Source organism: Ciconia boyciana, chromosome 1 (genome assembly GCF_034638445.1).
Source record: "Ciconia boyciana chromosome 1, ASM3463844v1, whole genome shotgun sequence".
NCBI lineage: Eukaryota > Metazoa > Chordata > Aves > Ciconiiformes > Ciconiidae > Ciconia > Ciconia boyciana.
The window spans coordinates 1263245-1278538 of record NC_132934.1 but is presented as its reverse complement, the minus strand read 5'-3'; the positions used below and the strand labels follow the sequence as shown (position 1 = coordinate 1278538).

The window sequence follows — 15294 nt, the reverse complement described above, 5'->3', positions numbered from 1 at the left end:
TCCCCAAGCGCCGCAGCATGGCCCTCTGCAACGGGAGGGCGGCCGGCGGGAGATCAACCTCCTTTCACCACCTTTCGTCCCCACGCTACAAGATGCTCCTGTAATTCAAGCGACGAGCCGCTGTGCCCTGCGGTCCCCCAAATTCACCCCTTCTGCACGGGCGCAGCCCGGGCTGCCGGTCCTTGGGCTCCTGCAGCAGGCTGGAAATGAAAGCTCCTCATTTTTTTCAAGCCTACCTAATAGCTGCTCCCAGGCAAGAGACACAAATTTGTTCAGAGTGGACCGTGATGATAATAAAAATACAAGGGGAAATTTCAAAGCCCCTGCCGAGGCTTTGTACAGCAATCAATTTGCTGAGCTGGACCATTCGAGGAGCTGTCTGGAAGAAGCCAACCTGTTAAATCAGCAAAAGGATTTCTTCTTTCTCCCTCGCCCTCTTTTGAGTTGCCCCTCCCCACTCGACGCTGTACCCAGGGATAAGTGGCTTGGCCAGAAATAGCTTTTTTTTTTTTCAGGAAAACAGCTCTTTTCCCAGGTTAAGCAGAAAGGCAAAGTTAAACAAGTGCCGTAACACCCGGCAGGCCGGAAACCAGAGCAAGGGCAGCCGGGGATGCTCGTCCTCGCGCCGCATCGGGGCAGGGACGGGGGCGGTGGGACGGTCCCCCCAGGGACGAGGCCACCCCATGCACGAGCTCCGTGTCCCCGCAGTCACCCCCGCCAGCTCCAGAGCTTCTCCTCCCTGCCGCAGGGTTTGCCACGGGGGAGTAGGAAAGGGCACCTCTCCCCGCAAGGCTGGGGCAGGCAGGGATGCCGGCAGAGCCCAGGGCCGAAGGGCAGCACGGCACCGGCGCTGGAAAGCAAGGCTGGGGGATGCAGGGAGGGCACACACCCGCTCCAGGAAAACCTGGTGGGATGGAAAAACTAATCACCTCCTTTCTAAATATCCCAGGGAGGGGCCACGCAGGTAACGGCAGCTCAATCCGAGCGGATCCGACTCGGGCCTTTGCTGAAGAGCTGGGAGGTTAAAGGGATTTTGCAAACCCCAAGCAGCCAACACCCAAACTGCTCAAAGCCCACGTTCACGGGGAGCTCCGGGCCCTGCACCTCGATCTCGTCCCAAATCTCCTGTTCCCCTCGGGAGCTTGCTTCTGCCCCCGGCATCGCCCCGGCGCTGCCAGCTCCTCTGCCCGGTGGCAGGCAGCCAGCCCTGCGCCGGCGCAGCCACCGATCCGGGCTGTGCCACGGCTAACGGCAAGGCTGAGCCGGATCCGCCACCGGCACGACCCCCTCCACCGCAGGCAAGGGCAGCAGCGCTCAGGGCTGAACTGCAGCCCCATGCCTGGGAGTGAGCGGGGACATCTGAGTATCCCCACGTTCGGGATGTCCGAGCATCGGGATATTTGGCACAACCGAACTCGACCCCCCCACCACACCCAGAGCGTGGCTGTGGGCTCCATCCGCTACATCCAACCCCGGCTATCCCGGTGCCCGGCTGGAGAATCGCCCACGCCAGAGTGCTCCGAGATGCTGATTTAATGCCAGGCACATCTGCTTTCTAAAAGGCACATCCCCGTCGCTCAGCAATGAGGCCCCAAGCAATCTGCCGGCCGCCGATCCCACGCCGCGCGAGGTGTGGGGGGGAAAGGGAGCGCGAGAGCCCATTTATCAACCTTCCCCCTCAAAAGCGAGAGGCTTGCAGTAAAACTGAGCACAGTCTTGCACGGCGGACTGGCAGAAACCACGCTGCAACCCCCTCAAAGCTGCTCTCCCCTGCTGTCGGCACAGCGCCGTCAGCCGCTGCCAAAGGCGCTGCTGAGGAGGAGCTGAAATCCCACCGCCCCACTGGGCCCGGCCGTGCCACCGCCTCCGGTGCAGCTGGAGCCGGGCCAGCACCCACAGGGGCAGGGGAGCGGCGGTGGGGTGGGAACCGCAGGGTGGGTGGCAGCTCAGCCGGAGGGGAGCGGAGCCGGGAGAGGAAAGGGGTGCCCGTTGCTCATCCCCGTGCGACCCTTGGGTAGGATGGGACGCGGGAGGAGGGGTGGGGTGCAGCCTGCTCCGGGCTTCTCCCCGCGGAGCAGCACGGCTCGGGCACAGCTCGCCCTGCAGAGACGGGCAGGGACGCAGCCCTGGAGCAGGGGGCACTGGGCTGCAAGGGGGGGTTGAACAATGTGGTCACCCCCTGCAGGGAGCTGGGCCGTGCACAGCTGGACCGTACGTGCCTGGACCGTGCACAGCTGGACTGTGCGTGCCTGGACCGTGCACAGCTGGATCGCATGTGCCTGGGCCATGCGCCCCGGCCCGTGCACAGCTGGACCATGAATGCCTGGACCGCGCACAGCTGGATCACACCCACCTGGAACCATGCACACCTGGACCGTGCACGCCTGGATTGTGCACACCTGGAGCATGCAACCTTGACCACGCAACCTCAACTATGCACAGCTGGCCCATGCACAGCTGGACTGTGCACAGCTGGCCCACGCACAGCTGGCCCATGCATGCCTGGCCCACGCACAGCTGGAGCACACATTCCTGGACCGGGCACGCCTGGACCGTGCAACCACGACTGCGCACACCTGGACCATGCAGTCTCAGCCGTGCACATCTGGAGCACGCACACACCTGGAGCACGCACATCTGGAGCACGCACACCTGGACCGTGCACCCCAGGACAGCGACTTGGGAAGACGGGCACTGCCCAAGGAAGGCACCCCTCCCACCCCAGCGACGTACAAGCACCGGCCGGCTGCGGGGCACCGCCACGACCTGCTCGGGTGCGGTCCCTGCCCGCGCGTGAGGTGCAGGCAGGCGGCAGCGCCGGCAGGGCTGCCCGGTCAGGCAGAAAACGCAGCCCTTTCCGCTCCTCCCAGCTGGCAGAGGAGACGGCAGGCAGCGCGTCCCTGCCTGCATCAGCGTTTCTGCCGCCTCCGCCGAGGACGCGGTGCAGGGAACCATCCACACGCGTTTTTCTCACCACGATAACCTCAACCTAATTACAGGAGGCCAGAATGTGTCTCAAGTCCTTCGGATCGGCTCGGACGTCACGGGGTTTAAATGCAATTACTTCTCCGGCAGACGGGCCGGGGCAGGAAGGCTGCAGCAGTGCTCTGCTGGGCTCGCCGCCCCGAGGAGCGGAGCGGGGCCCTTTGAACCCTGGCGTGATGCACGCAATGGGCCGTGAGACTCCAAACAACCTCCCAGGCGTTTTGCAAATGTTATCTGCCTTCAGCTGCCTACAGGCAGCTCCGGCATTAACATGGAGAACCCGCCACGCAGCGCGATGTTTCCCACTGACTCACGGCGCGCCTGGCCCTCCGCCAGCGCCGAGCCCATCTGCGGCACCAGCGCCGCGCCAGCAGCATGGAGGAGGTCGGGGCTGGGGGGCACACGTAGCCCGGCCCTGCTCGAGGAGGATTTTGGCTGCCGGGGAGTCGGGGGGGGGGCTGGAACCAGGGTGAGCAGAGACCTTGCAGAGCGTGCGGAGGGGAAAAGATGCTCGCCTCGGCCAGGAGGGATGCGGGGCAGGGAGGCCACGCCAAGCAGTGGGGACAGACGGATGGACGGGGCCACCACGGGGATGGGATGGGATGGGATGGGGGGGATGGGATGGGATGGGATGGGGGGATGGGATGGGATGGGATGGGATGGGGGGGATGGGATGGGGGGGATGGGATGGGATGGGATGGGATGGGGGGGATGGGATGGGATGGGATGGGGGGGATGCGGTGCAGCTCTGCACCTCCCTGCGAGACACCCCGAGAGGCAGCACGGGCACCCCGCGGCTGGAGGAGCACCACCACCCCGGCATGGCACTCACCGAGCCTCCGCGGCCAAGAGCTCGTCGTAGTGCGAGGATCTTTGGTCGTCGTCTTGCCGGTAGCGGATGACGGTGGCCAGGCCCTTGCTCACCAGCGCTTCGGCAATGTTGCTGCAAGAGAGAAGAGCAGGGGGCTCAGCACCACCTCCCCCGTCACCCACCATAGCTGGACCCCGTGCATCGCGCCGGTCCCTGACACCGGAGGGGGTCAGACCTGCCGGGGGAGGGGGGGGGGGAGAGGAGCCCCCCACCCTGTTTCATGCCGCTGGCCAAGGGAAGGTGCTTGGAGCAACGTCTCACAGGGAACGGGGACTTCTGGGCATGGCCGAGGGGTCCCCGCGTGAGCGTGCAGGAGCCGGGCCACCATGGTGGGGGATCTCCCGGCAGCACCCCAAAACCCCCGCACCACCCCCCAAAGACACAGGGCTCAGTGCCCCCGGGCTGTGGGAACCTCCTCCTTGATTTTACCTTCTATTGCTTTTTTATCCCTGCCACCCCCTCATCGGAGAGGGGAGGTCGGGGCTGGCCGGGCTCGGGGGCCGGCTGCCAACAGGCGCCGCGTGCCGAGGCGGCGCGGTAAATTGGCTGCCATTACACTCTGCTGCTTTAAACAAATTCATAAATTCTACTTCGCTGAGCGCATCTGTAATTCTCCTCCAATTACACAGGCAGGGCATGGACCGCTAATTCACTACTTTAAAAAATAAAGCATATATATATATATATATATGTACAGGGGGGGCCTGATCCATTCGCAAGCCCCGGGAGCACCCCCTGCCCTGGAGAGGGGGAAGGGCAGAGCCATCACCGGGAGCTGAAAATAGGTCTCGCCTCGGAGCAGGGGAGAAAAAAAAAAAAATAAGGATTCGTAAACGAGGAAATAAGCTGCAGCAGGAGGCAGCTGCAGAGGTAACGCTCGAAATGCCAAGCAACCAGGAATAAGCACCTACAGCTATTTTGGGCACGAACAGGAGGCTGTGCCGGGGGGAGGCGAGCGCAGGGCTGGTGGCACCCGCGGCGTCCCAGCGGCCCCCTGATACCACGCTCTGCCCCGACGGGGGATGTCAAGGTTTGGGGCTGGGCAGAGCTGGGTGCGAGGCTCCGTCCCTGGGTCCCCAGCGCCCTGGGAGCAGCGGGGCACAGCCTGATGGCAACGGGCAAGAGGTGACCCCGTTAGGGACGAGCTGCGGGGACGCCCACCCTGGTCCCCACCCATGAGTTCCATGCAGAGCCACGGGGTGATTTGGAGGCGAGAGGCAGCAGCACCCCGAAGACACACAAATCCGCGAGAGGTGCCCGGTGAGCTCCTGCCCGCCGACGGGTGCTGGTAGATCCGGACCTCCCCAGCAGCTCGGTGCCAGCCTGGCTCTGCCCGTGAGGGCAATGTGTCCCGGCTCCCCCGTGCTGGGACGAGCAGCCGAGGTCGCTGCTGGAGGAAGCCCCCCAAGCGAGCTCTGGTCGGGACGGAGTTTGCAGCCCCCGAGTCGTCTGCGGCCAAGCCGAAGCGGCAAGGAGCTGCAGGACGCGGGGGGCAGCCGCAGCCCGTCTCAGCCATGCTTCCCACCCACCGTCGTGCCTCCGCGCCGTCCCACGGCCCCGAGCATCACTCGGTGCACGAGTGGGGACACGTGTCACCAGGAGACTTTTGCCCAACACGCACTGGGGCCAGAGACTCGGGCAATGGGCGCGCCGGGGAGAGCTGCCCACCCGGCTCCTGCCGCAGCAGCACCCTGTTCTGCGGGTGCTGCGCCCAGAAACGCCACCTCCATCCCACCCCCGTGTCGGGGAGCTGCTGCTGCATCCCCGGAGCAGCACATCTGCAGCACGTCCCCAACCCACTCCGCCAAGGGGACAAGCCCCGCATGGCAATCGTCACCAGCCCCGGGCAGGATGGCTCCTTCCCGTACGGTCGCATCCCACCCAAGCACGGGCTGACAGCCTGGGGCACCCCTTCGTGTCCCAGGTCCCCGCCCCAGCTCTCCAGGCAGCTCTCCAGCCCTGATGGGATTTCCATGCTCCTGCAAAGCCCGGCTGGATCTGGGCTGGGGGTCCCATCGGCCCCCCGGTTTGCAGCCTCCAGAGGAGATGCCCAGCCCTGCCTGCCCTGCACCCTGCACCCTGCACCGGCTGGGCCGCTCCATCCCTACCCATCGCCCGAGCCCCGTTCTGGGGAGGAGAGCAAGGGGGGAGGATCTGGGAAGAGCGAAGGAGATTAAAACCCAACATGGAAAGCATCAGGAAACAACTGTGCTAGCAAGCGCTCCGTCTGCTCGCTAAACGGACAATTTTATTCTGCCCCCAGCACTCGTGAAGTGTTGTAATCTTGTTGCCACCTCTGTTTGATGGCTTCATTTATTCAGCAATATCATGGTTATGGCTTTTTATAAGACAAGCAAAATTGCCAGCGTTTGCTCCCACCGCGCTGCCGGGTCCTAAAGGAGCCGGGACGGGCTGGGGCTGCGCACGGGGAGGGCGGTCGTGCTCCCCCCGGCTTTTCGGTCCCCAACGGGCTCTGGAAGAGGGGACGGACGCAGCCGGCGCAACCACCGATTTGCACCCAAAAGGTGCCGGTCCCGGCCGCTGCCACCCCCGAGCATCAGCCGCGGTGCAGGAGGTGCCCGGCCGGGGGGACCCCTCCTCAGCACCGGTGTCGCCTTCCCCGGGGGCTGCGCTCCCAGCGCGGGGCCACCGAGCCTCCGCTCCTGCTCTGCCGTGGCCCGGCTCCAATTAACGTTTCAGAGACGACGTTCCCAGGGCTGGTGGGGACTGAGAGCAAAAGGGAGGTGCTGGGCAGCCGCAGGGCTTGCGGGGATGCCGCAGTGCCGGCTGCCTCAGCTTACCTTCCCCGAGCACCCTCTCGGGCTGTGCCCCCCCGGGCACCCCTGCCTGCCCCGGCGCTGCCCGTGCTGGGTGCCCAGGCCCCTCTTTTCCCCTGGCAGCAGGTCCCGCAGCCCAGGACCAGCTCTCGCCCACGTTCGTGCTCCTCCAGCGGAAGGAAAAGCCACCTCCACCCCGGGAATGCCAAACCTGGAGCGAGCACATCGGCTCCCCGGCACGATGTGGCGCTTGCAGCGGGTCCCAGGTCGGCACAGCCCGCAGCCGGCCGGGCTGGGACCCCGTCAGGGCATGGGGGATGCCAGGGAGACCCCCCCCATCCCTGCCTCCATCCTCATTAACCTGAGAGCCCAAAGGGGTCTGGCAGGGTCAGAGGTACCCGGGACCTCTGCCTTGTGGGGTGATGGGGAGGAGAGAAGCCGCCTGCACCCCACCCGTGGGGCGAGGGCACCCTTCCTGCACCCTGCTGTGCTGTGCAGCGTAATTCAGGCTCTCACGTTCACCTGCTAGAGAGGAGGATGAGGGAGGACAGACCCCATGGGACCCTGTCCCCCCAGGGGCCATCAGCCCCCTCCCCGACGCACCCGCCCAGCCCGGGGCCCTGTGTCCTGCTCCCCATCCCAGCCGCCCGTCCCCACCCCCGCTCCCTCCCCCCGTGCTTTAATCCCCTCCGCTCCGAGCGGATAAGCAGCTATTCCTGGCACTAGACTCCAGAAGTATCCAATATGCATGAAATCAAAGTTTTCATCATTTCCACCGGTCAAAGGGCAGCAAGTATTAAATCCCAGAATACCGGGATTAATGGAGGGATCATTAAAAATCTAATGTTAAACCACCTCTGCAGCCAGAGCTCCGGGTGAGCCTGCCGTATATCACCGCCTGATGAGAAGGAAACAAATGCCAATTTTGGAGCAGGTTAGCCGAGCCTCCGAACGGGGAGAGCCGCGCATGCCATGGGGAGGGCGGCGGAGGCACCGGGCTCTGCCCCTTCATCCTCGCCGGGGCGGATGGGAGCATAGCGGGATGATGCCGATGGGACTTTATTTGGGAAGTTTGGCTAAATTATGCGAAGATGAGGTTTTTAAGCAGCATTATGTAAACCTGCACAATTTCAAATCAAACCCGCCACCCCAAAGCAAACGGGCTGGGACTGCTGGGCTGCGGCAGGCACCAATGCCTGTTGCCACGCCGGGGCTTGCCGGCTGCAGAGGTCTGCATCCACTGCGGCCGCTCCCCGGCAGCGCGGCAGCCCTTCCCCAGCACGGGCCAGCCATCGCAAGGGACCGGCGGCGGGTTGAACCGGTGGCCCTGTGTCTCTCCGAACCCTCGTGGGCTGCTCCGTGAGCCTCTCCTGGCACAGCAGCAGGCTGGCGCGGCGCTCGTGCCCCCCTGACACGCCGAGCTCTGCTCCTCAAAGGATGCCAGCTCCTTCTCGGTGCACGCACAAGCAGCTCGGCTTCAGCACGCGCCGGCGAGATAAGAGAGGGAGCTTCTCCTCCTCCCCCAGGTTCGACATGCGATCGGTGCAGAACGCGAAACTGCCTGCAGTTCCCTGGCAGCCGCACAGAATCAGCGAGGCGATCTTCCCACCGCCCCGGTCTGCACCAGCGGCAGCGAAATGGCCCGGCGGCTTGCTCTGATCTGGCCAAGGAGCTCACCCCGAGCAAACGTGTAACAACCGGGCTGTTTGCGGCCCAGGCGGAGGCTGGAAAGGTGCTAGGTCTGCTCGGCTGCTGCGGGCAGGGCGAAAGGGCCGGGCTCAGAAGAGGAGAACGGCTCAGCCCGGACCCAGCTGCAGCCTGCAACAGCCACCGGTGCTTTGGGGAGAGGGGAGAGCCCCGAGGAGGACGGGGAGCTTCAGCTTCAGACCCATCAGACGCAGGCCATGCCGCCCTCAGCAGCTTTGCAGCAACAGAACTGCGGGACGGTGCTTCGCCAGTGCTGAGCACAACGTCCTTCAACCCCTCGGTGCAACCAGGGCCCCGGGAGCCCCAGCTCCGGTGCTGGTTCACGCCGTCTCAGCACCGGTGCCTGCAAGAAGGCACTTCAGTCCTTCTGAAGGGACCCCCGGCGTGATCGGGAGCAAAGCCAACCGGGAGCAAACCTCCCCATGCACCGCGGCGTCCAGCCGCCTCCTGCGCCATCCTGCCCTTGGGAACGACAGAAATCTCCCCAGGACTGGCTGTATTGCACCAAAGCCGGGGTGAGGGTCAGGGACGGCAGCACGTGGTTGCACCGTTTAAGGGTGTGAGTGGCTTAACTCCAAGTTCCCGAGCTTGCAGCCGCCCCGCTCCCCGCCCAGCTGGGTCCCTGCCAGCACCCTGCCAGCGCCAGGACAGGCGCCGAGCTCTGCCAGCCCTCAGCCAGCCACCGGCAGCCTCGCAAAGCTCATCCTCCCGGCCGAGCTCCCGGGGACGAGGCTGGCGGCAGACACCTCCTCCCCGTAGGAGGGAGCAGCTTGTAAAGCAGCAGCGAAATCTGGTCCCTTTCCAGAGGCTCGGGCTGCAAAAACCTACACAGCTCCTGGGCGCGAGCCCAGCTTTACCCTGGCACCGCGGCCCACGCAGGTAGCTCGCTGCGCACATGGCTCCGCTGCGAACAGCAAAGTGCTGGCAGACGGTCCCCGCTCCAGCCCCGCGGGACCCCGGGGGGGTAAATACCCTGCGCCGCGCTGCCGGCTCCCCCGGCACGTCTGGCGATGAAGCCGCCCCAGGCTTGCAGCTGCCCCTCGCTCCGGAAAGCCAGGCTGGGTTTCCCGGTGGAGGGGAAAGCATGCGTCCCACGGCTTTTGGCTGCCACCCACCCCGGGGACAGCGTGGAGCTGGCAGCACGGCCACCAGCATCACCTGGCACCAGCAGTCCCCCCGCCTCCCGCTGACCCCTCTGCTTTGCAAAGGCTTTTACCTCCCCGTCACCCGCACAACAGCCCCCGGCTGGGTCCTCTCCCCATCGCTCGGTGGGTCCTTTCCCGAGCTCTGCACCGGTGCACGGGAGCACTTTGCAAAGGGCAGGATCACCACCCGGCTTTTTGGGTGAGGAGAGAGACGTGGGGAGGAACAGCAGCCCCGTGCCCACCCCCATGGCTGCAACCATCCCTCCATCCTGCCTCTTCTTCCCAGTGCTCGCGACCCCGACTCTGCGTGGGCAAGGAACGCCGCAGCTCTCCAGCACGCGGCCTTGATCCGCACGTCCCCGGCCAGGAGAAGGGCAGAGTCCGGCCCTGCAGGGACACGTCTGAGTGCTGTTAGGGGGCTCAGAGAGACGGGAGCGTGCGTATGGAAAAGCCCGTCTTGGAAATGTTCAGACACCCAAACCGGAGCGCCTTGGGCTTCGGCGAGCTGAGCACCATGCACTGCACGGCAAAAAGCCCTGGGATTGCACCAGGCAGGGAAACATCTACAGCCCCCGGTGCCCCCCCGGCTCGGAGCATCGCCTCCACGCCCGGCTCCTGCACAAAATGCTCCCAGGGGCTCAGGTCACGCTCCTCACGTGGCTGCAGCGGGATCCTGTCCCTCTGGAAAGGAGCATGATCCTGTCCCTCTGGGCTCCCCTGCTGTGGGAGCCCGTCCTGCACCCTGCAGCGGGCGGCTGCCCCTGGGCACCCTCATGCGAGCAGCTCCCTGCCTACCCCTGCAGCATCGAGGCCTCCCACCCTTGGCCGAGGACCCGCGTGGCCACGATGCTGCAAAGCCGCCGAGCACCGGGACAGTGGAGCAGCCGGAGCGGGTCAGAGCAGCTCGCCCAGCACCCCGTTCCCAGCGGCGGCAGGGAGCAGGACCGGCCCGTGCCGCTCGCCACCTTGGCCAGGCTGCCCCAGCCTCCAGTAGCCCCCGAACCCCAAACCACAGCTAGGGGAAGCAGTGCCACAGGCTGCATCGGAGAAACCCCTAATCCACCCTCCTGTGCTTCGACCCCAACTCTGAGCAGCTGCCTTGGATGCTCCTGCTTCATTCCTGGAAAGGGGAGTGAAAAAGTGTCCCCTTGTCACCCTCCCTGGGTCACTGGAGAGGCTGGATGCTCTGAGAGCAGCTGCTGGGGCTTGCAGAGCCGTGCCGGCATCCCAGCATCACCAACAGCCCCAGCCACGAAATCCTGAGCCGTGCCGGCATCCCAGCATCACCAACAGCCCCAGCCACGAAATCCTGAGCCGTGCCGGCATCCCAGCATCACCAACAGCCCCAGCCACGAAATCCTGAGCCGTGCCGGCATCCCAGCATCACCAACAGCCCCAGCCACGAAATCCTGAGCCGTGCCGGCATCCCAGCATCACCAACACCCCCAGCCACAAAATCCTGCTGCTTGAGTGTAAACCCCCCCCCCAGGGCTGCAAATCCTGGGAAGACCCCCGATTTTTTTCCAGGTTTAGAGCTTTTAAAGCTCAGAAATCCCAGCCCTGCTCACAGGGGCTTCCTCCCGGCACTCGGCTGGGTGCACCGTGATGGGTTCGCTGCAGCGGGTGCGTTGCAGCGGGTGCACTGAGGAGGGTTCAAGGGTGAGCGGTTCGGCTGCAATGCACCCGTTGCAGCGCACCCGCTGCAGCCACGACGATCCCTCTCCTGCTGCTAGACAGAGGACAGGGAAGAGGGGAGCACGGATAACAGCTTAAAGAAGAAATTTCCTGACCGTGAATTAAATCTCATGCTCCAGCCCCACTCCCTGCTCCTCTCCCCACAGCCCCTGCACGGGGAGGGGGGGGGACGACACCCACAGCCCCCCCGTGCTTCACATAAAAGCATCTGGGGAGAAGAGCTGGAGCTGCTGCACAGAGGGAAGATGCATTCCCCCAGTTAAGCCTAGATTAAAGAATGGGAATACGAAAACGCAGATGAAAAGCTCTTTGCTGTGGAAAAAATCTTATTAGGCCGTGAAATACAGTTTTTGCCACTTAAAGAACGGCAGAGTGAAAAATGGCCATTTGCAAGCTCCCCCCCCCCCCGCCTGCTCCCCCAGCAACACTGAAACTCATTTAAGTTTCCCCCCCCGAAAATCCAAAAAGGAAGTTTTTCAGCGGCGTTTTCACCCACCGAAACCTCTCCGGCTCTCGCTGCCTGGCACAGATTGGCAGTGCCAAAACCAGCCCCGCACGAGCCCCCTCCCCACCGAGCCCAGAGGTGGCACCACCAAAACTCGCCATTTGTGCCAAGTTAGCCCCAAAACGCAGCATCCCAGCCCTGCTGCCTGCAGGGAAAGTATCCCCCCTCCCGCCCCTGGCATGGATTTCTAGCTCAGGGCTTTCCTTAAATTAGTTTTTAATGATTTTTCAGCAGCCTTTTTTCCCAAAACCTTGTGCAATTGTGCGTTTGCATCGCGGCAGCCTCCGATTCCCCCCGGGGAAGGGCTGTGGGGAGGGGACCCCCAGACCAAGACCTGTCTGGGGTGTCGGACGGATCCAGCCCCCCGGAACCCCTAACAGGAGGATAAGGGCCCCCTCGCCGCTCGCTGCGCGGCGACAGCCAGGCTCTGCCTGTGAACCAGCTGAAAATCGGGGTGTAAGCAAAGGGGGTCCGAGGCCACCCCAAGGGACGTCCCCGCAGCAGCGGCCGGCTCCTGCCACGCCACGGCACGGGCTCCCGGCAGGCAGAGGAGAGCCAGCGCTTCCCAACCATCTCATTTAGCAGCCGCCTGTCACACGAGGGGCCGGGAGGGAGCAGGACGCGCTGACCACGGCAGCACGCCCCAGGGCTGCCAGGAGCCGCCGGCCCTGCATCAGTGGCCGCTCCGGCCCCCACCTCCGCGCCCGCAGCCGACCCGAGGACGGGCGACGGCGGCTGCAAAGGCTCAGCCGGGCCCGGTGTCGGGAGGCTGATTACGGGGTGCCTGCACGGCCAGCAGCCCCTGCTGCCCAGTTACAGCCTCGCCGGTGGGCTGGGGACAGCATCCCCTGCCTGCGTCCCAACACGTTCCCCGGGAGGGAGCCGGGCTCTCGGCAGCCTTCTGGGGAGCACCGAGCCCCGCAGCCGGGCACCCCGGGGCTCCCAGCCCACCCCACAGCCAGCACCCGCCATGCCTGCTGCCCACGAGCTGCCAGATGCTGCCGGGTGCCCGGGGATGCTGTGGGATGTGATGGGATGCTGTGGGATGCTGTGGGATGCTGCTGGATGTCATGGGATGCTGTGGGATGTGATGGGATGCTGCAGGATGCTGTGGGATGCTGCTGGATGTGATGGGATGCTGTGGGATGCTGTGGGATGCTGCTGGATGTGATGGGATGCTGTGGGATGCTGTGGGATGCTGCTTGATGCTGCGGGGTGCTGTGGGGCATTGCAGGATGCTGCTTGATGCTGCGGGGTGCTGTGAGGCATTGCAGGATGCTGCGGGATGCTGCGGGATGCTGTGGTTTGCTGCCAGCCACTGCAGGATACTGTGAGATGCAGCGGGATGCCATGGGATGCTGCGGGATGTCATGGAAGGCTGTGGGATGCTGTGGGATAGTCTGGGATGCTGCAGGATGCTATGGGATGCTGTGGGATGTTATGGGATGCTGTGGGATGCTGCAGGATGCTGTGGGACACTGTGGGATGCTGTCGGATGCTGTGGGATGCTGCAGGATGCTGCGGGATGTCATGGAAGGCTGTGGGATGCCGTGGGATAGTCTGGGATGCTGCAGGATGCTGCGGGATGCTGTGGGATGTTATGGGATGCTGTGGGATGCCACAGGCTTCCCAAAGAGCAAAGGCTGGTGTGAACCCAGCACCCTCACATGCACCCACTCCCGTTGGTCACAGCAGACCTGCCCCATCATCCCCGCGTCCTTCTGTCACCGCTTTGCAGGTGCCACCACATTAATCATGCCCGAGGGCACGAGCACCCTCCCGACAGCACCCGTGGTGGGATGAGCTGTCCCTGGGAGCCCAGACCGGCACAGGAGGTGCCCGCGGAGCTCCCGATGTCCCGGCAGCTGCTGCCTTCTCCACCAGCCGCAGCCCCTTCGCCCCATCTGTGTCCGCACAGCTTTGTTGTGACAGCCAAGCACAAACCTCTGACCTTACCTGTGCTCAGCAGGAAAACATGAGCCGGGAAGAGCAGTGCCGGCAGCGGCGGTAAACGCTGACAAGGCACACGGTGCACCAGGCACTGGCGGAGTGGGATGGGGAGGGCTGCGGCACATGGGCACCGGGCAGAGCCTTGCCAGGCAGCGGCACCAGCATTCCCCAGCCAGGGATCAAGCTGAAAACGCTGGGGAGCTGGAAGGGAGAAGCGTGATGGATCCAGCGAGGGCAGCCGGCGCTGCCAGTTTGGAGCCCCTCTGCGGGAGACACCGAGTCGGGCACTGCAGCTGGGGTCGGGCAGGGATACGGGCAGGGATACGGGCAGGGATACGGGCAGGTGAAGCTGGGTTTGTGCTCCAGCTCCCCAGGCTTGCAGTGCAGAGGGACGCACGGCACGGTGTTTGCTCTGAGCTGGAAGCAGGGGAAGCTGCACACCCGGCAGGAGAAGCTGCTCCGCTGCCCTCCACAAACCCACCCAGCACCCTGAGGAGAGCAGATGCTGGGGCACAGGTACCCGTCCCCCTCTGCCCACCGCTGAGGGTGGACCCTTTCCTCCCACCATGCTTGGAGAAGGAGAGGAGCCACCCCAGGGGTGCAGCCGATGGCTGGGCATGGCACCCCCCTGCCCACCCTGCTGCCAGCAGGGGCAGGGGGCTGCACGACCACCGCCTGCCTGCACCAAGAGCAACAACGGCTAGGCAGGAACCAGGGACCCGAAGGCTCCAGGAGTCAGGCAGGGGTTGGCCCCCTGCCCGGGCTGCCCGCCCCAGCGAGCTGCCGAGCAGGCTCAGCCCAGCCCCGGTGCCGAGCGGACAAGCCAGGCTTTCTTCCCCGCTCCATCCCCAGCGCAGCGCGGGCCGGAGGGCACAGACCCCGCTCTGGTACACCCACACCTTCACCGCGGCCGTGGCAGCCAAAGGACCCCGCACCTAGCACCGACCTGCACTGCCGCGGCGGGGCCGCGGGCAGCCAGGAGCGAGGGGGCTGCCCCACGCCATGCCCTGGAGGTTTGCACGCTGCAGAGACGCTCCGGCGCTCGCTCGCAGCGCTCACACGGCTCGCTCCGCTGACGCCTGATTATGGCAATGAAGTCAACGCGAGCAGCGGCCCTGCAAATTCACATCAGGTTTCCTCCCGAAACAGGGATGCGACTCGGGAGCTATTTGAAAGCAATTTGCAGCTGGAGACGCTAAGAGCAGGCGGCAGCACTCGGCAAGATGCTCCCGAGATGGGAAATCCTGCCCCTCCACCACGCCGGGCACGGCACAAGGGCTGCCGGGAGCCTCCCGGGGCCAGCAGCACCACAGCCACCGGACACGGGGAGAGGCCAGTGGGTTTCGCACCGCACGCTCTCCTCCTTGTGCACTGCCCGTGACCCAAGACCTCATTTTCCCACCAACAGCCCTAAAAACGCAACGGCCGGGCTGTCCCTCCCGAAAACCGGGCAAGACACGCTCGGCCGGAGAATGAGCTCCCTGGGGACGCGGTTAAAGCACCACTGAATAAACCGGGTGGGTTTAAAGATGGCGCAGGCAGCGCAGGAGAGCAGGGCTGCTCCGCTGGGCTCCACCGCCCCTGGCATCTCCGTCCAGGCAAGCCCTTTAGGCTTCCGCTGCCACGGTTGCATCCCGGGAGCAGCGTCCCGGCGCGGCC

At 64.8% G+C, this 15294-nt stretch overlaps 1 protein-coding gene across 2 annotated transcripts in view; it reads right to left on the bottom strand.

Annotated features, from left to right (window-relative positions):
• The window catches only part of SND1 (staphylococcal nuclease and tudor domain containing 1), a 140839-nt gene that overhangs the window by 60565 nt on the left and 64980 nt on the right, over positions 1-15294 (bottom strand). For both annotated transcript variants that reach the window (XM_072856487.1, XM_072856477.1), the window contains one exon: positions 3818-3928. In XM_072856487.1, the coding sequence (XP_072712588.1) occupies positions 3818-3928 (111 nt within the window). The remainder of the gene's footprint in view (positions 1-3817; positions 3929-15294) is intronic.